Source organism: Cnephaeus nilssonii, assembly GCF_951640355.1.
Source record: "Cnephaeus nilssonii genome assembly, chromosome: 16".
NCBI lineage: Eukaryota > Metazoa > Chordata > Mammalia > Chiroptera > Vespertilionidae > Cnephaeus > Cnephaeus nilssonii.
The window spans coordinates 7,675,227-7,692,926 of NC_137087.1; the positions used below are offsets into that span (position 1 = coordinate 7,675,227).

At 54.9% G+C, this 17,700-nt stretch overlaps 1 protein-coding gene across 2 annotated transcripts in view; it reads left to right on the forward strand.

Annotated features, from left to right (window-relative positions):
* MARCHF8 (membrane associated ring-CH-type finger 8) overlaps positions 1 to 15,173 on the forward strand; it is a 91,953-nt gene extending 76,780 nt beyond the window's left edge. The window contains exons 4-8 of one of the 2 annotated variants that reach the window (XM_079793728.1): positions 6,801 to 6,883; positions 7,123 to 7,968; positions 9,293 to 9,473; positions 11,122 to 11,269; positions 11,646 to 15,173. In XM_079793728.1, coding sequence (XP_079649854.1) covers positions 6,801 to 6,883; positions 7,123 to 7,968; positions 9,293 to 9,473; positions 11,122 to 11,269; positions 11,646 to 11,947 — 1,560 coding nt within the window. In that variant the 3' untranslated portion in view covers positions 11,948 to 15,173. The remainder of the gene's footprint in view (positions 1 to 6,800; positions 6,884 to 7,122; positions 7,969 to 9,292; positions 9,474 to 11,121; positions 11,270 to 11,645) is intronic. The other variant, XM_079793729.1, reaches the window with a different exon arrangement.
* The last annotated feature ends 2,527 nt before the right edge of the window (positions 15,174 to 17,700 follow it).

The following is a 17,700-nucleotide window of genomic DNA, read 5'->3' on the forward strand; positions in this document are numbered from 1 at the left end:
GAGGGGGTTAATGGGGGGGAAAGCGGGACATATGTGATACTTCCCACAATAAAAATTAAAAAAAAAAGATTTCCATTTTGGCCATCTTAAGTTGATAGCATTTCTAGTTAAATCTTCCCATTTCTGTAAGTACTCGCAAGTAAAGGCTTCCTATTTATTGTATATCTGCAGGAGTATTATTGAGGGCTGGAGGCTGGCAGTTTCCAGTCTTGGAGGCTCGGTTTCCCATATTAATTTTAATTTTATTTTGGCATGTGCAGAGTCTGAACAAAATTTCTAGAGATAGTGTGTATTGGGTTGAAGTGTGCCGCTTATGAGTTGAGCTCTAAGGGGCTGTCACCTCCCGAGTTGTCTCAAACTTGTTACCTGTCTTGGTTTCTCTCCCTGGCTGTGTAATACAGCCATGAGGACTTGGAGCCCTGGGTAACCAGCCTTTATGTGCTCGTCCCTGAATGAGTCAGTCCTTTAGTTACAGTTGAGTTGGAATTCCCTGTGTGGCTTCCCCATGTTGTGAGGGGTACCCTCTGACCCCTCTGCAAAGATTAGTAGTCACCGGAGAATACCAGGTTCGAGCTGGAGGAGGAAGTGCCCCTTATCTTTAGAGTCGACAGAGTTCAGGTTCTCATTTATCCAGCGAAAGGTTTTGTTCAGACTCTCAGAAAGCAATTCCGATTAAAACGCAAAAGTTCAAAACCAGCCACCCATTTTTTTTCTCCTGTCCTGCGTTCTCAACTCTTAGCTTTAGCCTGGATTCTCTCAACCCTTAACCTTTAGCTTCAACTTGAGGATTTTTCCAAAACAGCTGAAATAAAGGCAGGACCTCTTACCTTAAAATAGGGAGGTCCAGAATTCCAAGAAAAACTCACCCAAGTTCACCTGATACAGAGCAAGGAGCTGGGCTGCGACACAGTGGGCCCCTGCTGGTACCGAGCACAGGTCCGGGGCTGCAAGTGGTCCTGGACATGCTTCTTGAGCCAAACTGACAACAATTGCTGGGAAGCCAAAGTTCAGCGGATTGAGGACATGTGCCAAAAAGGGAGGCATTTTATACCTCCAGGGTCAAAAGAGAAGACGTAAGAGGTTCCATGAAATTCATTGGTGATAGGCTAGGAGGCGGGAGACAGTAAAGTGGGGAAATCTCTGGGATTGGATAAAAACACACATACGTCTTTTACATTGGTGGGTACAGGATAGTTAACAGTTCACATGTACAGAGGGATGGTATGCAGGAGAACAAGATCACAATGAGGGGTTCTGGGGTCTCACGCTCTGATGGGGGTTTGTGCCCTGAGGAGTCAGGAAAAGGGGGTTACTATGACATTCCAAAGGTCTGTTATCAGTAGATACAAAAGACAGTAGACAGGCTCAGCTGAGGTAAAGGTTGACCTTAGTCTAGGAAGAGACTGGCCTAGGACACGGCTACCCTCCATGACTCGCTTTTCGTTAGGAAGTTTTAGTGTCAGACCATCCTGCGTAGTTACTTTAGCTCTCCGAGTCGGCAGGCCTCCCCTGAGCCGGTCAGGGTCAGCAGTGGCCCCCTTCTGTCCACACTGCCTTTATGTCTATTCCTATTTGCTTTATATACTTGGGTTTCTCTATGTTGGGTACATAGATGTTTAAATTGTTATATATATGCTTTGTTGCTTAACATTTTTATTCTTACACCATGTCCTTCTTTGTCTCTTTTTCCATTCTTTGTTTTAATTCTTTGTTTTCCATTGTCTGAAGGAGTATTGCTACCCCAGCTTTCTTTTCATGTCTGCTTGCATGGGATAGCTTCTTCTGTCCCTCCACTTTCAGTCTGTGTGCATCTTTCCATCGGTGAGTCTCTGGTGGGCAGCATATAGATGGGTCGTTTTCTTAATCCATTCTGTCTTTTGATTGGAACATTTAGCCCATTTACATTTAAAGTTATTATTGATAGGTATGCGCTTATTAACCTTTTGATAACTGTTTTTGTTGTTCTCTGCCTATCTTCTTCTCTTGATATCTTTCCTTTCCTTTGGATCTGTTGGTTTTCTGTAGTGTTTTGGTTGGTTCCTTTCTCTTTACACAATATTTTGTGAATTTTTGTAGGTTTTTGGTTTGTGGTTACAATGATATATCCATCTCTATCTATAGCAGTCTTTTTTAAACTGGTAGGCATGTAAGTTCAAACGAATTTTAAAAGCACTACATTTTTACTACACCCTCCATCCTTTATGTGTTTGAGATCATTTTAATATATTTTTTGTCTTGCGTGTCTCCTATTTATTGTAGTTATAGTTAATTTTACTAGTTTTGTCTCTGAAACTTCCTATTAGCCCTTTATTTTTTTATTCTCACCTGAGGATATATGTCCTCCTCCAGCTGCGGCCCTGCCTCGGCAGTGCTGTGAGATATATATATATATATCTCCTCCTTCTGCTGGGATGTACTACTATTCATGGAATTCTAACTCTAAAGGCCACCAAAGAAAAGATTTCAATGTTAGTGCTACTTGCTAAGCAAAGCTGAGCGTCATTTACATGGGAATTCACTAGTTTTTATTGCACACTCCCCCAGGAATCCTAGATTGCTTATGCTCTACACTGACTTTGTGTGGCTCGTTCTAATTAGTTGCCATTGTGGCTCGTTCTTGGCACAGCTGTTCATTAGAGCAGCCACAGAACTGGCCTTTCCTCCTTTAATTGTGGCTCATTTGAAGTTGAATACAGTTGGGTGTTTATTTATAGAAATCAGAGTCTCTCATAACAAAGCTTTGTTCTCACAGAGTGACTTCTGTGCTCAGCAGAAAGTTTCCTGAAAGGCAGCCTCAGTCCATACCTTCAGCGTGTCAACGCCAAGTAAGACTTCATTGTATGAAGCCAGGCCCGCTGAGCGGCCGTGAGGGCAGGGTATTATCTCTTGGTTTGGGAGTGGGAGGGCAGTAGCATTTAGGAAAGTAAGGTGGTCTGATAAACAGAAATTCTAAAATGGATTGCAGGCAGGAGTGGGCTTGAAGATGGCGAGGGGTTGACTGACGGGGGATGAGGGCGGACGGCTGACAGCCCCAAGGAGACTGGCCCTCAGTTAGAAAGCGGCAGGAGTTGCATTCTGCCAACCCCCTGCATGAATGTGGGGGTGTGTCCTTCCCCAGCAGCTTCAGAGGGGGAGGCCCCGAGCAGTGGGCCCATCCCACGCCGTCAGACGGTACATCTGTGTACTCTTGCTCCGCTGAGTCTGTGGTGCTTGTTCCACAGCAAGAGGAAGCTGGCCCGGGGCAGACGCTCTCCGCAGAGCGGGGCCTGTCCTGGCAGCCATCGAGCCCTCGCCTCCAACCTCCGACCTCCAACCTCCGACCTCGTGCTGGCGGTGTGAGGCTCTCTTCATTTAGCCACATTCCGTTGCTTATTTTGACATGTTGTATTTTCTTTGTAGAAATACAGACTTTCAAATTATTTTGACCATGACCTTTCATAAGAAAAGTAGCTTTTACATCGAAACTCAGTTCACTCACATAGAGCTGAAAGAAATATTCCCTCCAAAGACTTAATTCTTATGATGTCAGATGTACTCTGGGGTAACTCTCACACCCATGGCCGGGGCCTGGGAGGAGGGGGAGGGAGAGCCCAGAGCAGAACACAGCCTGCATGGAGGAGGTCCACGCTGTGACAGGACTGGGTCTCGCGGTGAGCGCACCGGCCCGTCTGCACTGGCAGCGAGCATCTGCCTGGGAGGCGGCTGCAGCCCTAGGCCCACGCCCTGCTCATTAGAAAACAGGAAGTCCCAGCATCCCCATCCATGCCCTGCCCTCGGTGCATCCTCTCCTAGCCCACACAACACATCCCAAGACGCGCTCAGCATATGTCCAAACCACAACAAGCTCCAGTAACAGGAAAAAAGTCTCTCTTCGTATTAGATCATGAGGTTTCAAGAAAATTTTTTAAATCTACTTTCTGTAGTTTTACATAAATACAAGCCAACAAATGCCTTTTCCTGGCTCCTTCTCCAGGAAGAGTGAGCAGCAGCAGGATTTGTGGGGCATCCCCGCTCCCACAGGGGCTCCTCCTGCCACCAGCTGAAGAGCAGCACAGGCTGAGCTCAGGCCCCGTCCACTGTGGGTGCCCACCCAGCGCAGCTCAGCACCATCAAGAGCTCACCTGGTCTCAGGCCCAGTAAGATCTATCAACCTCAGCGAGGACCTAAAACACCGCCCTGCAACAGCGGCACAAAAGAGAAGCTTACAGCTTACGTCCTGTACCTCAGTCTGAGCCACTAAACTTGACCCAGCCACAAAGAGGAAGGAGAGCTGACCTCCCGCAGTGAGGGGACAGGATGTGGATGTAGCTGGACTCTCCTGTCCTCCCTTCCTCCAAAGTCTGCTGAGGGAGGCCCGGTGATGACGCTCCTCTGCAGTGCATGACCAGCCCGTGGCTTCTGTGGTGGCCTCTGTGACGACTCACATCCCTGCAGTGCAATGACTAGCCCGTGGCCTCCGTGTTGGCCTCTGTGATGACTCACTTCCCTGCAGTGCAGTGACCAGCCCGTGGCCTCTGTGACGACTCACTTCCCTGCAGTGCAGTGACCAGCCCGTGGCCTCTGTGACGACTCACTCCTCTGCAGTGCAGTGACCAGCCCGTGGCCTCCGTGGTGGCCTCTGTGACGACTCACTCCTCTGCAGTGCAGTGACCAGCCCGTGGCCTCCGTGGTGCATTTCTAGTCTTGCCCACAGGTGCTGAACAGAGCTGGTCACCCCAGAAGTAAGAGAAGGGAGCAAGGCGCTCAAGAAGGCTGTCTGTCTGAGGCTGGGTTAGGACTGACCGTCAGAGAACAGTCGTTAGGAGTTCGGGCCTTCGTGTAGTGCCCCAGCCCCTTCCCGGTGAGGGGCGGTAAAGGCCCTGTGCTCCTTCAGTCTCACAGCAGAGCCTGCGCCTGCTCCCGGCCGGGCTGGGGCCGAGGCTCCCGGAGAGAAGCCTGGGGTGGCTGCCGGGTGGAGGCCCCGCTGGGGGAACACAGCAGCGTCATGTGCACCTAGGTCCTCATTTTCCTTCAGGAAGAACAGTGACATCGTGACAGGTTACTTGAGGGCGTCATTTTCATGTCTCCAAATAAATTAAACATTAGAATCTTAAGAATTTTGACTAGTAATTCTTTCAAAGAAAATATACCCAGTGTCCACGTGCACATTCTGTTAGGAAGTCAGTGCGGATTCCCTGGCGACTCCGAGGAATGCCGCCTGGCTTAGCACCCACAGCTGCCGACAGCAGGCACTCCCTGGAGGTCTCTTCAGGTGGCGCTGGGTTTGGCACGGTTACTCGCCATGCCGCGGGGCAGGGACGTGGTCCAGTGAACGCCTCAAGTGCCGGCCCGGTCCTCCAGCCGTGCGATTGCAGGGGGAGGAGGGGAGAGTCTGGACAATGGTGCTGCCTGTCTTGGTGGCTCACCCGTGTCGGCTCTGTGGCTGGAGTGCCAGGATGAGCGTGCACCCCTGGGGTGGCACTTAGCAAAAGTGGGGCCAGGCCTCAGCTGGAGAATTGTGGACCAGAGTGCGACTCCCCAAAGGACCAAGGAGCAGGGCTGAGGGCCACTGGGTGTCCTCGGGAAGACGGAGAAGTGACGTGGGCTCGCTCTTCATAACAGACCATAGTACAGCTGCCCATATCATTGGGCTTCGCACCCATGGCTTTCGCATCTGCAGATTTAATCAACTGAGGATTGAAAATATTCAGGGGGAAAAAGCCCAGAAAGTTCCCAAAAGCAGACCGTGAATTAGCCATGCACTGAGCACCACCCTGATTCCACGCAAATGGAGTGAGTCACGTGTGGGCACACCCCGCTATAGGCTTTATGCAAATACAGGTTATATGCAAATGCTACACTGTTTTATATAAGGGTCTTGAGCATCTGCGGGCTTTGGTATCCATGGGGAGTCCTGGAATGAATCCCCCAGGTGCCCAGGGACAGCTGTACTGTTTTCCTGTGGTGCTCGGTGTGTGGAGCAGGTGCTCGCCCGGGTTGTCCTAAGGAGGGCAGCAGCATTTCCATGCAGGTGCACGGTGCTGTGAGGGCCTGGGAACTAGCAGGGGCCCACAGAGGCTGGAGTGGAGGTTTGTGTCCTCAGCTCAGCCACACTCCCTGTGGCTCTCTCCTTCCTGCCTCCTACCTCTGTGGCGTCTCCTCTCCCTCCTGGATCTTTTCTCTCATCGGGCTTATTCACCACCTTTCAGAGCCCTGCTCTACCTCAGGACCTCCGGCTACACGTTCTTTCAGATTTAAACTTCCCTTTTGTTTGTTTTGATTAGAACTCCGGGAGCATGCTGGGCTGGGCCCCTGGCTGCGCTGTGGATCTGTGGATGGGGGCCCTGTAGTCTCTCTTTGTATAAAGAGCTCTGGCTCGGCAGCACTTTTTGTGGCCCAACCTTGAGGTGGTGAGCAGGAGAGAGTGCCACGGCCTGCCAGCCTCCACCAGGGAAGCCCAGGCCTCGCTGGCGGGGAGCAGGCGCCCCCTTGATACACATGCAGTTCTTTTGCTTTTGCCACACACCTTGTAGGACTTGGTTTCTTGACCTGTGTCTGAACTAATTACACTCAGATGCTTAGGAAATAAACGACCGTGAGTCTTCGATCCGTGGTGCTGCTCCAGTCTTGGGTATTGCCTGGCTGCACTTTTACCCACAGGCAAGACAAGAGTGTGATTTGTTTGTTCTGTCTCAGCTTGTGGGGCCCTGGTGCCTGTTCCTCGCTGAGCGGTAGGAACTGGCAGACACCTCCCATTCAGAAGGAGAGGGGTTCACGGTCCTCTTGACTCTCCCGGAAATGACGGAGGTGTGTCGTTGCAGGTCGGGGGTCCTCTGCCGGTGTCAGCTCCTGTGCCCGCCTTCTCTCGCTCTTCTGTCACACCTTCCAGTCAGGACATCTGCAGGTAACACCCTCTTCAGATGCTACCGTGGCTCGTGTCACCCCAGAAGTACGCGATCGTGTCTGCAGTTCTCAGTGTTTTATTCGCTTGGTCAACACTGTGCTTTGCCCTGAACAGTCGGCCCGGTTCTGTGTGCTGTTTGCTCACCAAGTTACACGAGTCTCATTTCTTCACTTGTATGTCTGTTCTCTTTAAAAATTGTTTTCACTTCTGTGTTTTATCCCACTGTTCTGTGCATGCAGTTCCAGGGCAGTGTGTTCTGAGTGTTGTCACCACAGCCCCATGCAGGCTGCTGTTGTCCTGAAAGCGGCTCGGGGCCCGAGCTCTCTGGCGCCAGGGCTCACAGTGACCGTGCTCTGTGCAGACACGCTGCAGGCGCCACCCAGGAGCCCCGGCGGCTCTGAATGGGCCGCGGCCTTGACGCCTGCTCCGAGCAGCAGAGCCAGAAGGACACTCAAGTTCTCCAAGTCCCTAAACGATGTGGGTGAGAAGGCCCAGGACACCATGGGAAGCTTTGGCTATGTGGAAAGAACTTGCTCTGAAGGGAAACTGATACTCTCTCAAGATCCGTGTCCCAGAATTAATAGGTTCCATCATAAACACAAAAGAACTCTGAATTGCAAACCTCTTGGCCATTCCAAACATTCTTGTGTTTCATCCCTATTTGCCAATCATCCAGCTGCCTCAGAGGTGGAAGGTGGCAAGGGGGGCATGCATGTCCCTCTTTTGGAAGAGAAAGCAGACGAAGAGGCCGTTTCCAGAAGCCGGCGGCTGCTCAGGTACCTGTTCTCCCTCCCTCGTGGCTCGAGCGCCAGCAGCCTGCACAGGTTCCACGAGCTGGAGAGCGGGGCGGCCCCCCGGCGCAGCGCCAAGTCCTCCAGCGGGCTGGCCGGCAGCGCGGGCTTCTGCTCCGACGACATGGGCGATGACGACGTCTTTGAGGACAACACGTCCGCAAGATCGAAGAGCAAGGCCCCGCGGGCACCCCTCTGCTCAGTGGAGAAGGACAGTGACCTGGATGGCTCCTCTCCCCTCTCTGAAAAATGCCCCCCCATCTCTCCTGTGTCCACGTCAGGGGATGCCTGCAGGTTGGTTTGCCAAGAACCGCCATTCTGCCCATCTCTGCTCCCCACACCTCTGTAGCCTCATCTTGCTTTTAATATGTGAAGTTTCAGGAAAACGAATTAGTAGGCAGTTGTAGACAATTGTGGATTCATAGTTTTCTCCAAAAGAATGGAGCGTTGATATCATTTGGAAAACCAATTTCTATGACATGGGTCCCAAGATAGTTTCACAGACGATAAAAGAGGAAGAAGCTACACATATTAAAGGTCAAGCTGACTTTGCATAAGGAACTTGGAAGGAAGAAAGTTTTCCGGCTTGATGGTGTAGAGTTCCAGGGCTGGCTGCCCCCCAGCCTCATTTTTACCCCTGGTTCCACCTGCAGCACGATGTGCGTGGGGAGGGGCTGTCCTTCCTTCTTTTGAACTTGGAGGCAGCCACCTCTGTCCAGGTCCTAATGCCACTGCCCACCTCCATCTCCTCCCATGTCAGTAGCCTGGGAGGAGATGATGCCCCCAAATCATTCAGAATTCACTTTTTATCACCCCTCTATGCCTTCCCCATCCTAACCTTCCCCAGTCGCCCTCCTGAGGGCCAGCCATGATCAGTTCTAGCAATTGGATCAGAAACCTCTGTCCCAGAAACAAACGGCTGAGAGCCTGGCCAGGGCCTGCCACTCCTTCCAGGCCGGCGTCTCTGCTCCTCAGCGGCTGGGAGGACCCTGTTTCTCAGGGGTCTGTTTAGTGTCTCGAGGTTAGTAGCTCATCCTGTTGCATGTACCCTGAACCTTTCGATAAGATTTAAAATTTCCGCTTATTGCTGTGAGTGGTCCTGCAAAAAGAAATGAAACTGCAGCCCTCCTAATGTCCTGAGGTCCAGGAGAGGTGCCGAGATGTCGCTGCTCACCCCTGACGGAACTGTGTGGTTTGGAGGTGAGGTCAGTGATTATAGTGAAAAAGCAAATCCCAACATCCTTTCAAATCACTGGTACTTTGGGAAGTCTGATTTTCTTTTACACAGAAGTTTTTTCTTCATTTTAACGTCGTAAGTTCTGGAAGATACTTCCCGGTTGCCTTAAATGTGTCTTTCAGTGAAGTTCTGAAGTCTTACCCGCAGTGACTGCTGTGTCATTTCTTACACCATTTCCCCTCCCGTGCCAAGGCCATGCAGACTTCCCGTGCCGGCGCAGTCAGCTCGAAGTGTTTAGTTGCAGCATGGCCCGCTTTTGTCTGTCTGTGTCTGTGCTCGTAGTTGATCCCGTGATGTTCGTGTCTGACGTTCTCTTTGGGGTGTGGACCTGGCACCCTGTCGTCAGCCCTGCTGGTAATGCCTGGCTCTCCTGCCGCCCAGGATCTGCCACTGCGAGGGGGACGACGAGAGCCCTCTGATCACGCCCTGCCACTGCACCGGGAGCCTGCACTTCGTGCACCAGGCCTGCCTGCAGCAGTGGATCAAGAGCTCCGACACGCGCTGCTGCGAGCTCTGCAAGTACGAGTTCATCATGGAGACCAGGCTGAAGCCGCTGAGAAAAGTAGGTGGACGCCCGGGCGTGGCGCACCCGAGGAGGGCCGCGCCGGCCGGTGCCGTTCCTGTGAGGAGGGGCGGGGCGCACCCTCGGGCTGCAGCGACCACCGTGTCTGGCGCGGATTTCCAGGTCCCTCTCAGTCATAACGTTTTCTTTTCCTTCCAGCCGAGGCGGCTTGCTCACCTGTGTCAGTCGTTCGGTCCTTGACCGGCCTCGTGACATTTTAGTGAGCATTTAGCTTTACGTATGGACTCTGTGTGCCTTGCCTCTGATTAGAACTGTGTGGCAGAGATTAGGATCTCCCCTGCATAAAGCACAGCATAACCCAGTAACGGTCCTGTGAGAAGTGTTTTAGGTGGGGGGGGGGCGGGGGGAGGCAGGAACCAAGGGCGGAGCCTTGTCCTGCACACGCGTCCTGTAGGCATGACGTTCACCGTCTCTCCCCGTGTCCAGAGCATGAGGTTCGTCTGGAACAACACGAGACTTGTTTGTATCTCAGGTTTTCTATGGAAATTGAGAGGGGAGCCACATCCTCAGAGGGCAGCACAGTCAGTGCCAGTTAGGCGCTAACGCACGCCGTGGTGGAGCACGCCAGGCACTCGGGGAGGAAGCGTGCGCTGGGAGCTGGGGCTCGGAGGGGTGGGAGCATCCCAGAATGTTGGGGTGTCGAAGCAGCTCTTGAGGGTCAGTAGGATTTGGAGGTGAAGTGAAAGGTGAGGCGAGCACTCAGGGGCGTGAGAGAGGCGTGAACAGAGTGTGTCTTAGGGAATAACAGGAAATCGGGAGGAGGGCTCGGTTAGGAGAGAAGTCAGATGAAGATGTATCGCACCGTCCCAGGAAGGTGTGGCTTCAGAAGGGGTCCGGCGCAGATTTAAAGTAATCTCAGGCGCCTCCAGTCCTCGGGCCTGCTCTGCCGGAGTCTCGGGAGTCAGGCCCTGGACCAGGATGGAGGGCCTGCGGCTCTGCTCTGGCCTCTCCCGACAGCCTCTGCAGAGGCTGTGAGGCTGGCGAGGGCACCCCGCCCTCTCCCTGTTCCCTTTCTCTACCTTTATGTGTTCTCCTCTCATTCGGAAACGGGTAAATGAAAAGGAAATGTGGCTACTCGGAGTAAATGAATGCGTCCCTAGAGGAGATGGGACTGGCAGAGACTGCTTGTACCAGGAGCTCTTAGCATCGCTTCGCGCTGTTGCTGCCAAAGTAGCAGGGGAGCGCCCTCTGCATCACCCTCCCGCGTGGTGTGACCCGTCGCGGCTGTGTTGGCATCATCAGTCTCTGCCTCCCTCGCCCATGCTGGTCAGCACGCCAGGGAGACTTACAGTGTGCCGCCTGGGGCTGGGCCAACAGGCTGTGTTGATCGGGGCTGAAACCAGAGGGTCCCTGCCAAGCACTGCCGTCTGGTCTGCTGGCAGAATAAGCAGGCGGGCTGCGGGTCGTGGCTCCCAGCTCATCTCGACCCCAGCCCCTTGCCAGTGCACGGGAGGTTGTCTACTGACAGAACACCAGTACCGGGTGCCTGCGGAAAGCCAAGTGGCTTAAAGAGAATGACTGGGTGTTGAGGGGTATTCATGTAGTTGTGGGAGGGGCAGGCACCCATCTCAGTGCTCTCACCCTCGCAGCCTGCACTCTCTGAACCCTGTCTGTGTCGTCTTCGCAGTGGGAGAAGCTGCAGATGACGGCCAGCGAGCGCAGGAAGATCATGTGCTCGGTGACGTTCCACGTCATTGCCATCACCTGCGTGGTCTGGTCCCTGTATGTGCTCATCGACCGCACGACTGAGGAAATCAAGCAGGGGCAGGCGACAGGTACGTGCCGGGGACGAAGGGGCTCGGCCCAGGGGCCTGGAGAGCCCACGGGTCTGGGGCTGAGCGTGACTCCAGGTTTCATTCCCGGGATTCTGGAAGGGCCGCCAACTGGAAGGCAAGAGGCATCCTGTGGTGATGGGCTCTTGCTGAGAGCGGTTCTGAGGCCCAGTCAGAAGAGAGGCGGTCATGGCGGGAGAGACTCTCCATGAGCTGCCCCCGGACGGGCAGGGCGAAAGGAGGGGCCCTCCCAGCCTCCTGCAGGGAGCAAGCTTTGATGAGTTAAGAGTCCGTGGTTATAAGAAGTTCCTGAGTTGTGTTTTAGCTCTTCCGATCCTGAATGACGTCAGCTGAGAGGCTAACCGTGTTTCCCTTCCAGGAATCTTGGAGTGGCCCTTCTGGACTAAGCTGGTGGTGGTGGCCATCGGCTTCACGGGCGGACTTCTTTTTATGTACGTTCAGTGCAAAGTGTATGTACAACTGTGGAAGAGACTCAAGGCTTACAACAGAGTAATCTATGTTCAGAACTGTCCAGAAACGAGCAAAAAGAATATTTTTGAAAAACCTGCCCTCTCGGAGCCCAACTTGGAACACAAAGATGGGCGTGGAGTCTGCCATTCCGACACCAACTCTAGTTGCACAGAACCTGAGGACCCCGGAGCGGAAATCGTCCCCGTCTGAGGGGCGGGGCGGTTTTCCTGCACGTCCACCAGCGGCGAAGGGAGCTGCTGCCCGCCATCGCGTACCTTCTCCCGTGTGCTGCCAGCCCAGACCGGCCGGCGACTGTTAATGCTCCTCTCTCCGCGGCCTCCTGCCCAGTCTCCTGGGAAGCCCCGGAGGCTGCGTGCCTGGGCACCACCTCCGCAGCAGGCCTGTGGGGGAGGCGGAGCCCGGGACACCAGACGGGAGCTGGCGTGGTCTGAGCAGAAGGAGGGATAACAGGTCAGGCCTGAGGGAGGCGCAGGAGCAGGTGGCACCGGGCCCTGAGGGGCAGCTGGTCGGTGGGCAGCAGGCCCAGCCTGGCTTGCAGCGCTCGGAGTGTCGTCACGGTGCGGGACCCCTCCTCCCGGGAGAGCCGGGGGTGCTCCCACTGCCCACGGCCTGCGTCCTCCCCAGCAGGTGGCCGGGGTGCTCTGTGCATGGTGGCAGGCAGTCACTAAGCAAACAGCACTTTACACAAAGAGAGCCTTTATTTTATGTTTCCAGTGAGATTGACATTGAAAAGAATGTCTCCTTTAGAAACCTCTTCATGACCCTGACGGCCACTTTCATGTTCTAACAGATCCGAGACCCTTTCTGCCTTACGTGGCCTAAGACACGCGACGTCTCTTCTGTGTCCATTAAAGGGACTTGTGACCATAAAGCAGCCACAGGTCTGACGCTGTCTCCTAGCATTTCAGGGAAGGAATGGCTCTCAGTGGCGACTTGCGCATAGTTCCTGAGGTTTCAAGCCTGTGTTATGACAGGTCTTACAGACATTTCTCTCTGTGTCAGCACTGAAAAGAAAGGGCTTATAGGGTCTAAATGCAAGGAAAGTGAGTAATTAAAACAAAACTGAATATTTAGAAACCATTCCTTTCCAGACAAGCCTCTCTAGCTTGTGCTGGCTTCCCACTGAAGAGCAGGCGTGCCCGCCTGGCCGGGGTGCACACCGCGGCTCTCCGGCCCCTGCGCCTCCCCAGCCCCTGCTCCAGCGGTGCTGCCCTGGGCAGAGGCAGGCTGGCTGGGGCCAGCACCCGAGTGCCCGAGCGACCGAGCAGCGACTGCCATGGCTCACAGTGTCCCTGCCCTCAGCCACACCCCAGCTGCTGGTCGCCTTAACTGGACTGAACAGACATGATCTTTTTGGGGCCCTGGCCCTGCGTTCAGTCTGTTCTCTTTTCAGGGATGCTCTCCCATTTTTCATACAACAAACAAAACCAACATCACTACCATCAAATGGCTTTTGTCCCTTAAAGAGTCTCCTTAGAATTCTGTTTTTACAAATCAGTGTCATTGCCCCAGAGACAGAGTTAACTCCGGGAGGAGGCGAGGACCTCGGTGCAACAATGGGTTTGCCCAGGTGCTCACTTTCCCTGCCACTCTGCCTCCTGGTGCCCTCCTCCTGGGTGAGGTGCCCAGGGCCAGCCTGCCACCTCTGAGCCTGCCGCCTGGCCTGGGTGCTGAGCGGCTCACAGAGGAAAGCCAGGAGGAGGCGCAGGGTGTCAGCTCTGGGGAGCGCGGGGAGCAGACCGCCCTCAGCCACCTCCTCTCCCCGGAATCCGACTCCAGGGGCTGGGGCTCCGATCTGCGGGGCTCTGCATGGCCTTCCTCGCCTGGGCAGCCAGGGCGCCGCCAAGCCCTGCACATGGGTCAGCTCTCCCTCTCGCTGTCTCCCGGGCCCCATCCAGCCCAGGCCCGTGTTCACTGTGCCCCAAAGTGCAATTACCCACCCCCTCGGCCTGGGACCAGGCGGACCATTCACTCAGGGTTGCTGAATCCTGGTCACCCCGGCTGCCCCTTAGAGTGGCCTCGCCAAGGCCGCTCTGTCCCCCTCTGACAGCGGATGAGTGTCAGGTGACGACTGGGGTAGGTTTTTAAGTGGGGCCCTGCCCTCTCCCCCGATGGAACCGCTTATGCTCCCACCGAGGGGTGCGTGTGCTTCAGCCCCAGCAGCTCCTGGGCAGCCTCCCCCCTGAGGCTGGCACCCGTTGTGACAGGGCAGGGAGGCGCCCTGCGCCCCCGACTGGTGTTGCTCTCACGCCCAACAGAGTTTTAAGTGAAGCCTCCTGCTGCCTTTCAGGAAGGCCTGCCACCAGGTTCCCCAGCCCTTCCGCCTGGGAGTCTGTCCCACGTCCTCCTCTCCTCTCCCGAAGGTGCTCCCTGGCCTGTCTGCCTGCAGGTCTCCTGAGCCTTTGCCCCTTCTCAGCCCCAGCTCTGCTCCTCCCCGCCGAAGGGAGGCACGCAGCCTGGCAGCTTGTGCTGTGCTGCCATCTAGTGGGGACAGAGGAGCTGCCAGGAGTTCCCTTTAGTCTCTCACGGGCCCTCTACTGGTAAATACTTCGGGGGTTAATCCCTGGCTTCCCCTCGTTTGCACCTGGCTTTACTGGGAGGGGGCATTTGGCTGAACCGTATAGAAATGAGGTGAGCTTGCAGGTCTCGGAGCCACGAGGGCTGGGACCGGTGGGCCTGGCCAGGAGGAGATGGAACGGCCCTCGGGAGTCACCAGCCAGCCTTCCCTGATGTGGCCTTTATTCCCCCAAAGTTACAGCACAACTCAAGGGGTTCCGACTTCTTCCGCTGCCAGCAGTAATTTGGGTTTTAAGAATTTTCTAAAAACTGTAAAAGGTCTCTTCCTATTCCAGGCCTCTATCATGCCCCTCTCCCACTTTTTTTTTTTTTTTTTTTTGGCTACAATCCACTTTTTTCAACCGTATGGGTCTAATTTTCAAACCTCAGGTGCACCCTTCCTGGCTACAGGTGTGCAGGCGGCAGGCAGTGGGCCACTTCGCGCCTCGGGCAACGCCTGACGGGGTTGGAGCTCCTGGGCCTGGTGGGCAGCTGCCGGCCGGGAGGCCTGGGCGCCGCAGGGCAGACACCCACGATGCCGGGGAGCTGGCCTGATGCAAACACGTTTGAAATAGTTACCCTTTGGGTCTGATTTAAAATAGGCAGCTTCCATCTCTAGCCCAGGGAAGACCTAAACAGCTCACCACCTATTTAGATGCCATGTCTCTAGAACGTTGACTGTTAATAAAACCAAATGTACACTGGCACGTGCGGCAGTTTCTAAAAGGCACTTGGGGAGTTTTGTATCTTTGTGTGTGCTCGCTGTTTCTCAGTATTACCACTGAATAATTCTCTGCGGGGCTCGTTTGTGCTATCCACGGGGGTGTCTAAATGCAGCAATAAAACATTTCTTTAAAAGTGTGGCCATGAAAGTGTTTTCCTGCTGGAGCCGGGGATCCTCTGGCTTGCACATCAGGGGCGGAAGTCACGCCCCTCTGGGGGAATCCTCCTCACCTGTCCCAGCGAGGGAGGCCCCTCCCCCAGGCGCTGGTGCTCAGCTGGGTGGGCTGGGTTCCCGGGGCGTGGGGGCGTGGGGGCGTGGGGGTGCAGACAGGCAGTTCACACAGGGGTGCTTGTGTGAAACATCCAGCTGCACCTGAACTCACCACCCTGAGAAGCGGACTCAGGTCAGGGTGCGTGGCAGCATGACCCTTGGGGCAGCCAGTTGCTTAACCAGCATTATTGTTGGAACAGTTACTAAACCACAGGCCAGCCGAGTAAGAGATGGGGAGCCGGTGGGGGGGGGGGCAGAGGGGGGACAGCGGGATCACTGGCGGTAGCTTAGCCGGGCTGCATCCCTGACTGATGGCAGCGCCCCAGTCCTCCAGTCTGGAGACGGCACAGCTCTGCTCTCAGGCTTACCTGTGTGCCTGAGGTGAAAGGGGGAGGAAGGCTGCCCTGGGCGTACTGTGCCCCAGGGAGCCGGGAGAATTCGTCCACAAGGGCACCACGGTGGGCTCCCAGGAGACTCGGGACCGAGGAGGCCACCTGGCCAAGTGTCTTCCTTCTGCCGAGAGGAGGTCCCCAGACCTGGGTCTTCCAGAGGAGCACGGGCCGCAGCAGAGCCAGCCGAGCCGCCAGACCTGCTCAGGGGTGCGCTTGGAGGAGGAAGGGAGCCGACGTGCCCTGAGCTTGTGCTCAGCTGTGGTCGGGAGCAGGGAGAGGAGGTGGCGCTGAGAGGAGTCGGCCTCAGGAAGAAGGTGAGGTGGGCTGCCTGGGAGGAGCCTCTGCTTTGGGGATTGGATGAATTCAGTGAGTTTGGCTGAGGAAGCTCCAGCTGGGGCCTTGCTGCCCGCAGGCCTCAGGCCTCCAGGCCGCTCGCCCTGACCCAGTGGTGACCCGGTGGTGACCCAGTGGTGGGGTGTAGGCCTGCCGCCACCTCTAGGCCTCTGTGTCATGGGCCGGGACCAGTCGCGGGCCCGCCTTCTGTTTTGTAAACTTAGAGGCTCACAGCCACGTCCATTCATTTACACATTGTATTCTGCTGATTTCCTGCTCTAATGGCAAAGGTGAATAGTTGGGACAGATCTGGCCTGCAAAGCCTGAAATACTTACGTGCATGGCCCTTTATAGAAAACGTGTGGTCTGTGCATGGCGTCCCTAGAGGTGGTCACAGCCCCTGTCAGAGGTGCCATGGGCCCCTCCAGGGCCTGTCACTCCCCCCACCTCAGAAGTTCCTGGGGAAGAGCTGAGGGACGGGGCAGAGGAAGAACATGCCTTCCCGAGCTGGCAGCTCCTCCAGGACGGCAGAGGCTGCCGCTGGCCTCGGAAAGCCTGTACCCCCTGCTGCTCTCTGGAGCTGAAATGCAATGAGAGGCACAGAGTCCTGACCCCACTGGCGTGACCTCTACCCCCTGCACACCGGGTTGGGGTGGGAATCCAGCGGTTCACGGAGCCGCGTATGGGCTCCGCTCTGGCCCCTGAACCGCCTCCCACCCTCTAGGTGAGGCAGTGTCAGGCCGTCCCCATGACAGGGGCAGAAATAGAATATTGGGGACCAGCTAGAATTTCAAGAAATATATTTATGCTGTTAACCGGGATTGTTTTGTTCTGATTGAAGAAGGCACATTCTAACCTGACGGGGAGCTGCATGCAGGAACTGGGAGCTCACCTGGAAATGCAGCCCACCCTCCCATCCGGGAGCTGCCTAGTGTAGAAAGACTAACAGCCTTGTTGCAGAAACCACAGCCTCCAGCCCTTTGAAGACCCCCCCAGCCTTTGGCATATCGCCAGCCCTTTTAAGACTCCCAGCCCTTTGCATACCCACAGGCCTTTGCAAATCTCCAGCCTGCATTACTTGTAAACTGCCCATTTGGCATACCTTTTGCCTATTTCCCCATGTGATCTTAGTCCTTCTACCCAATATAGGCAGCTGGCTTATGGTGGAGGGCGGAGCAGACTTTTGTGGATGACCTGCTGCTCTCCCGTACTGCCGGCAGGATTGGAATAAACGCTCATATATGATTCAACCCTGTCTCTGCTTAATTGCAGACCCATTGGTTGTCCGGTTACACCTAGAGATGAGCTGGTCTGGCTGTGGTCCTGGCGCTGATGCAGTACAGTCTGCAGGGGCTCAAGGAGACGGGAAAAGGCAACAAAGTTAGTGTGAGAGAAAGAGTGGACTAGTCCATACCCTGTCCGCCTTTTCCCATGTAAACTGTCCTGTTCTGAACTGATGATGACAGTAGACGGAAGCTCTTGGTGGGGGTGGGTGCTTTAGTTGATTGGTTGGTTAGTTGCTGGAAGCTAATTCCAGCAGGTCATAAATGCAAGAAGTTCATCAAAAGGTTGGTGGACCTTCAGCCTTCAGCAAGACTGGAAAATCGCATGTTATTGCCTGTTGGAAATGGCCGAGGGCATTTCCCCAAACCTGGAAAGGATGCATA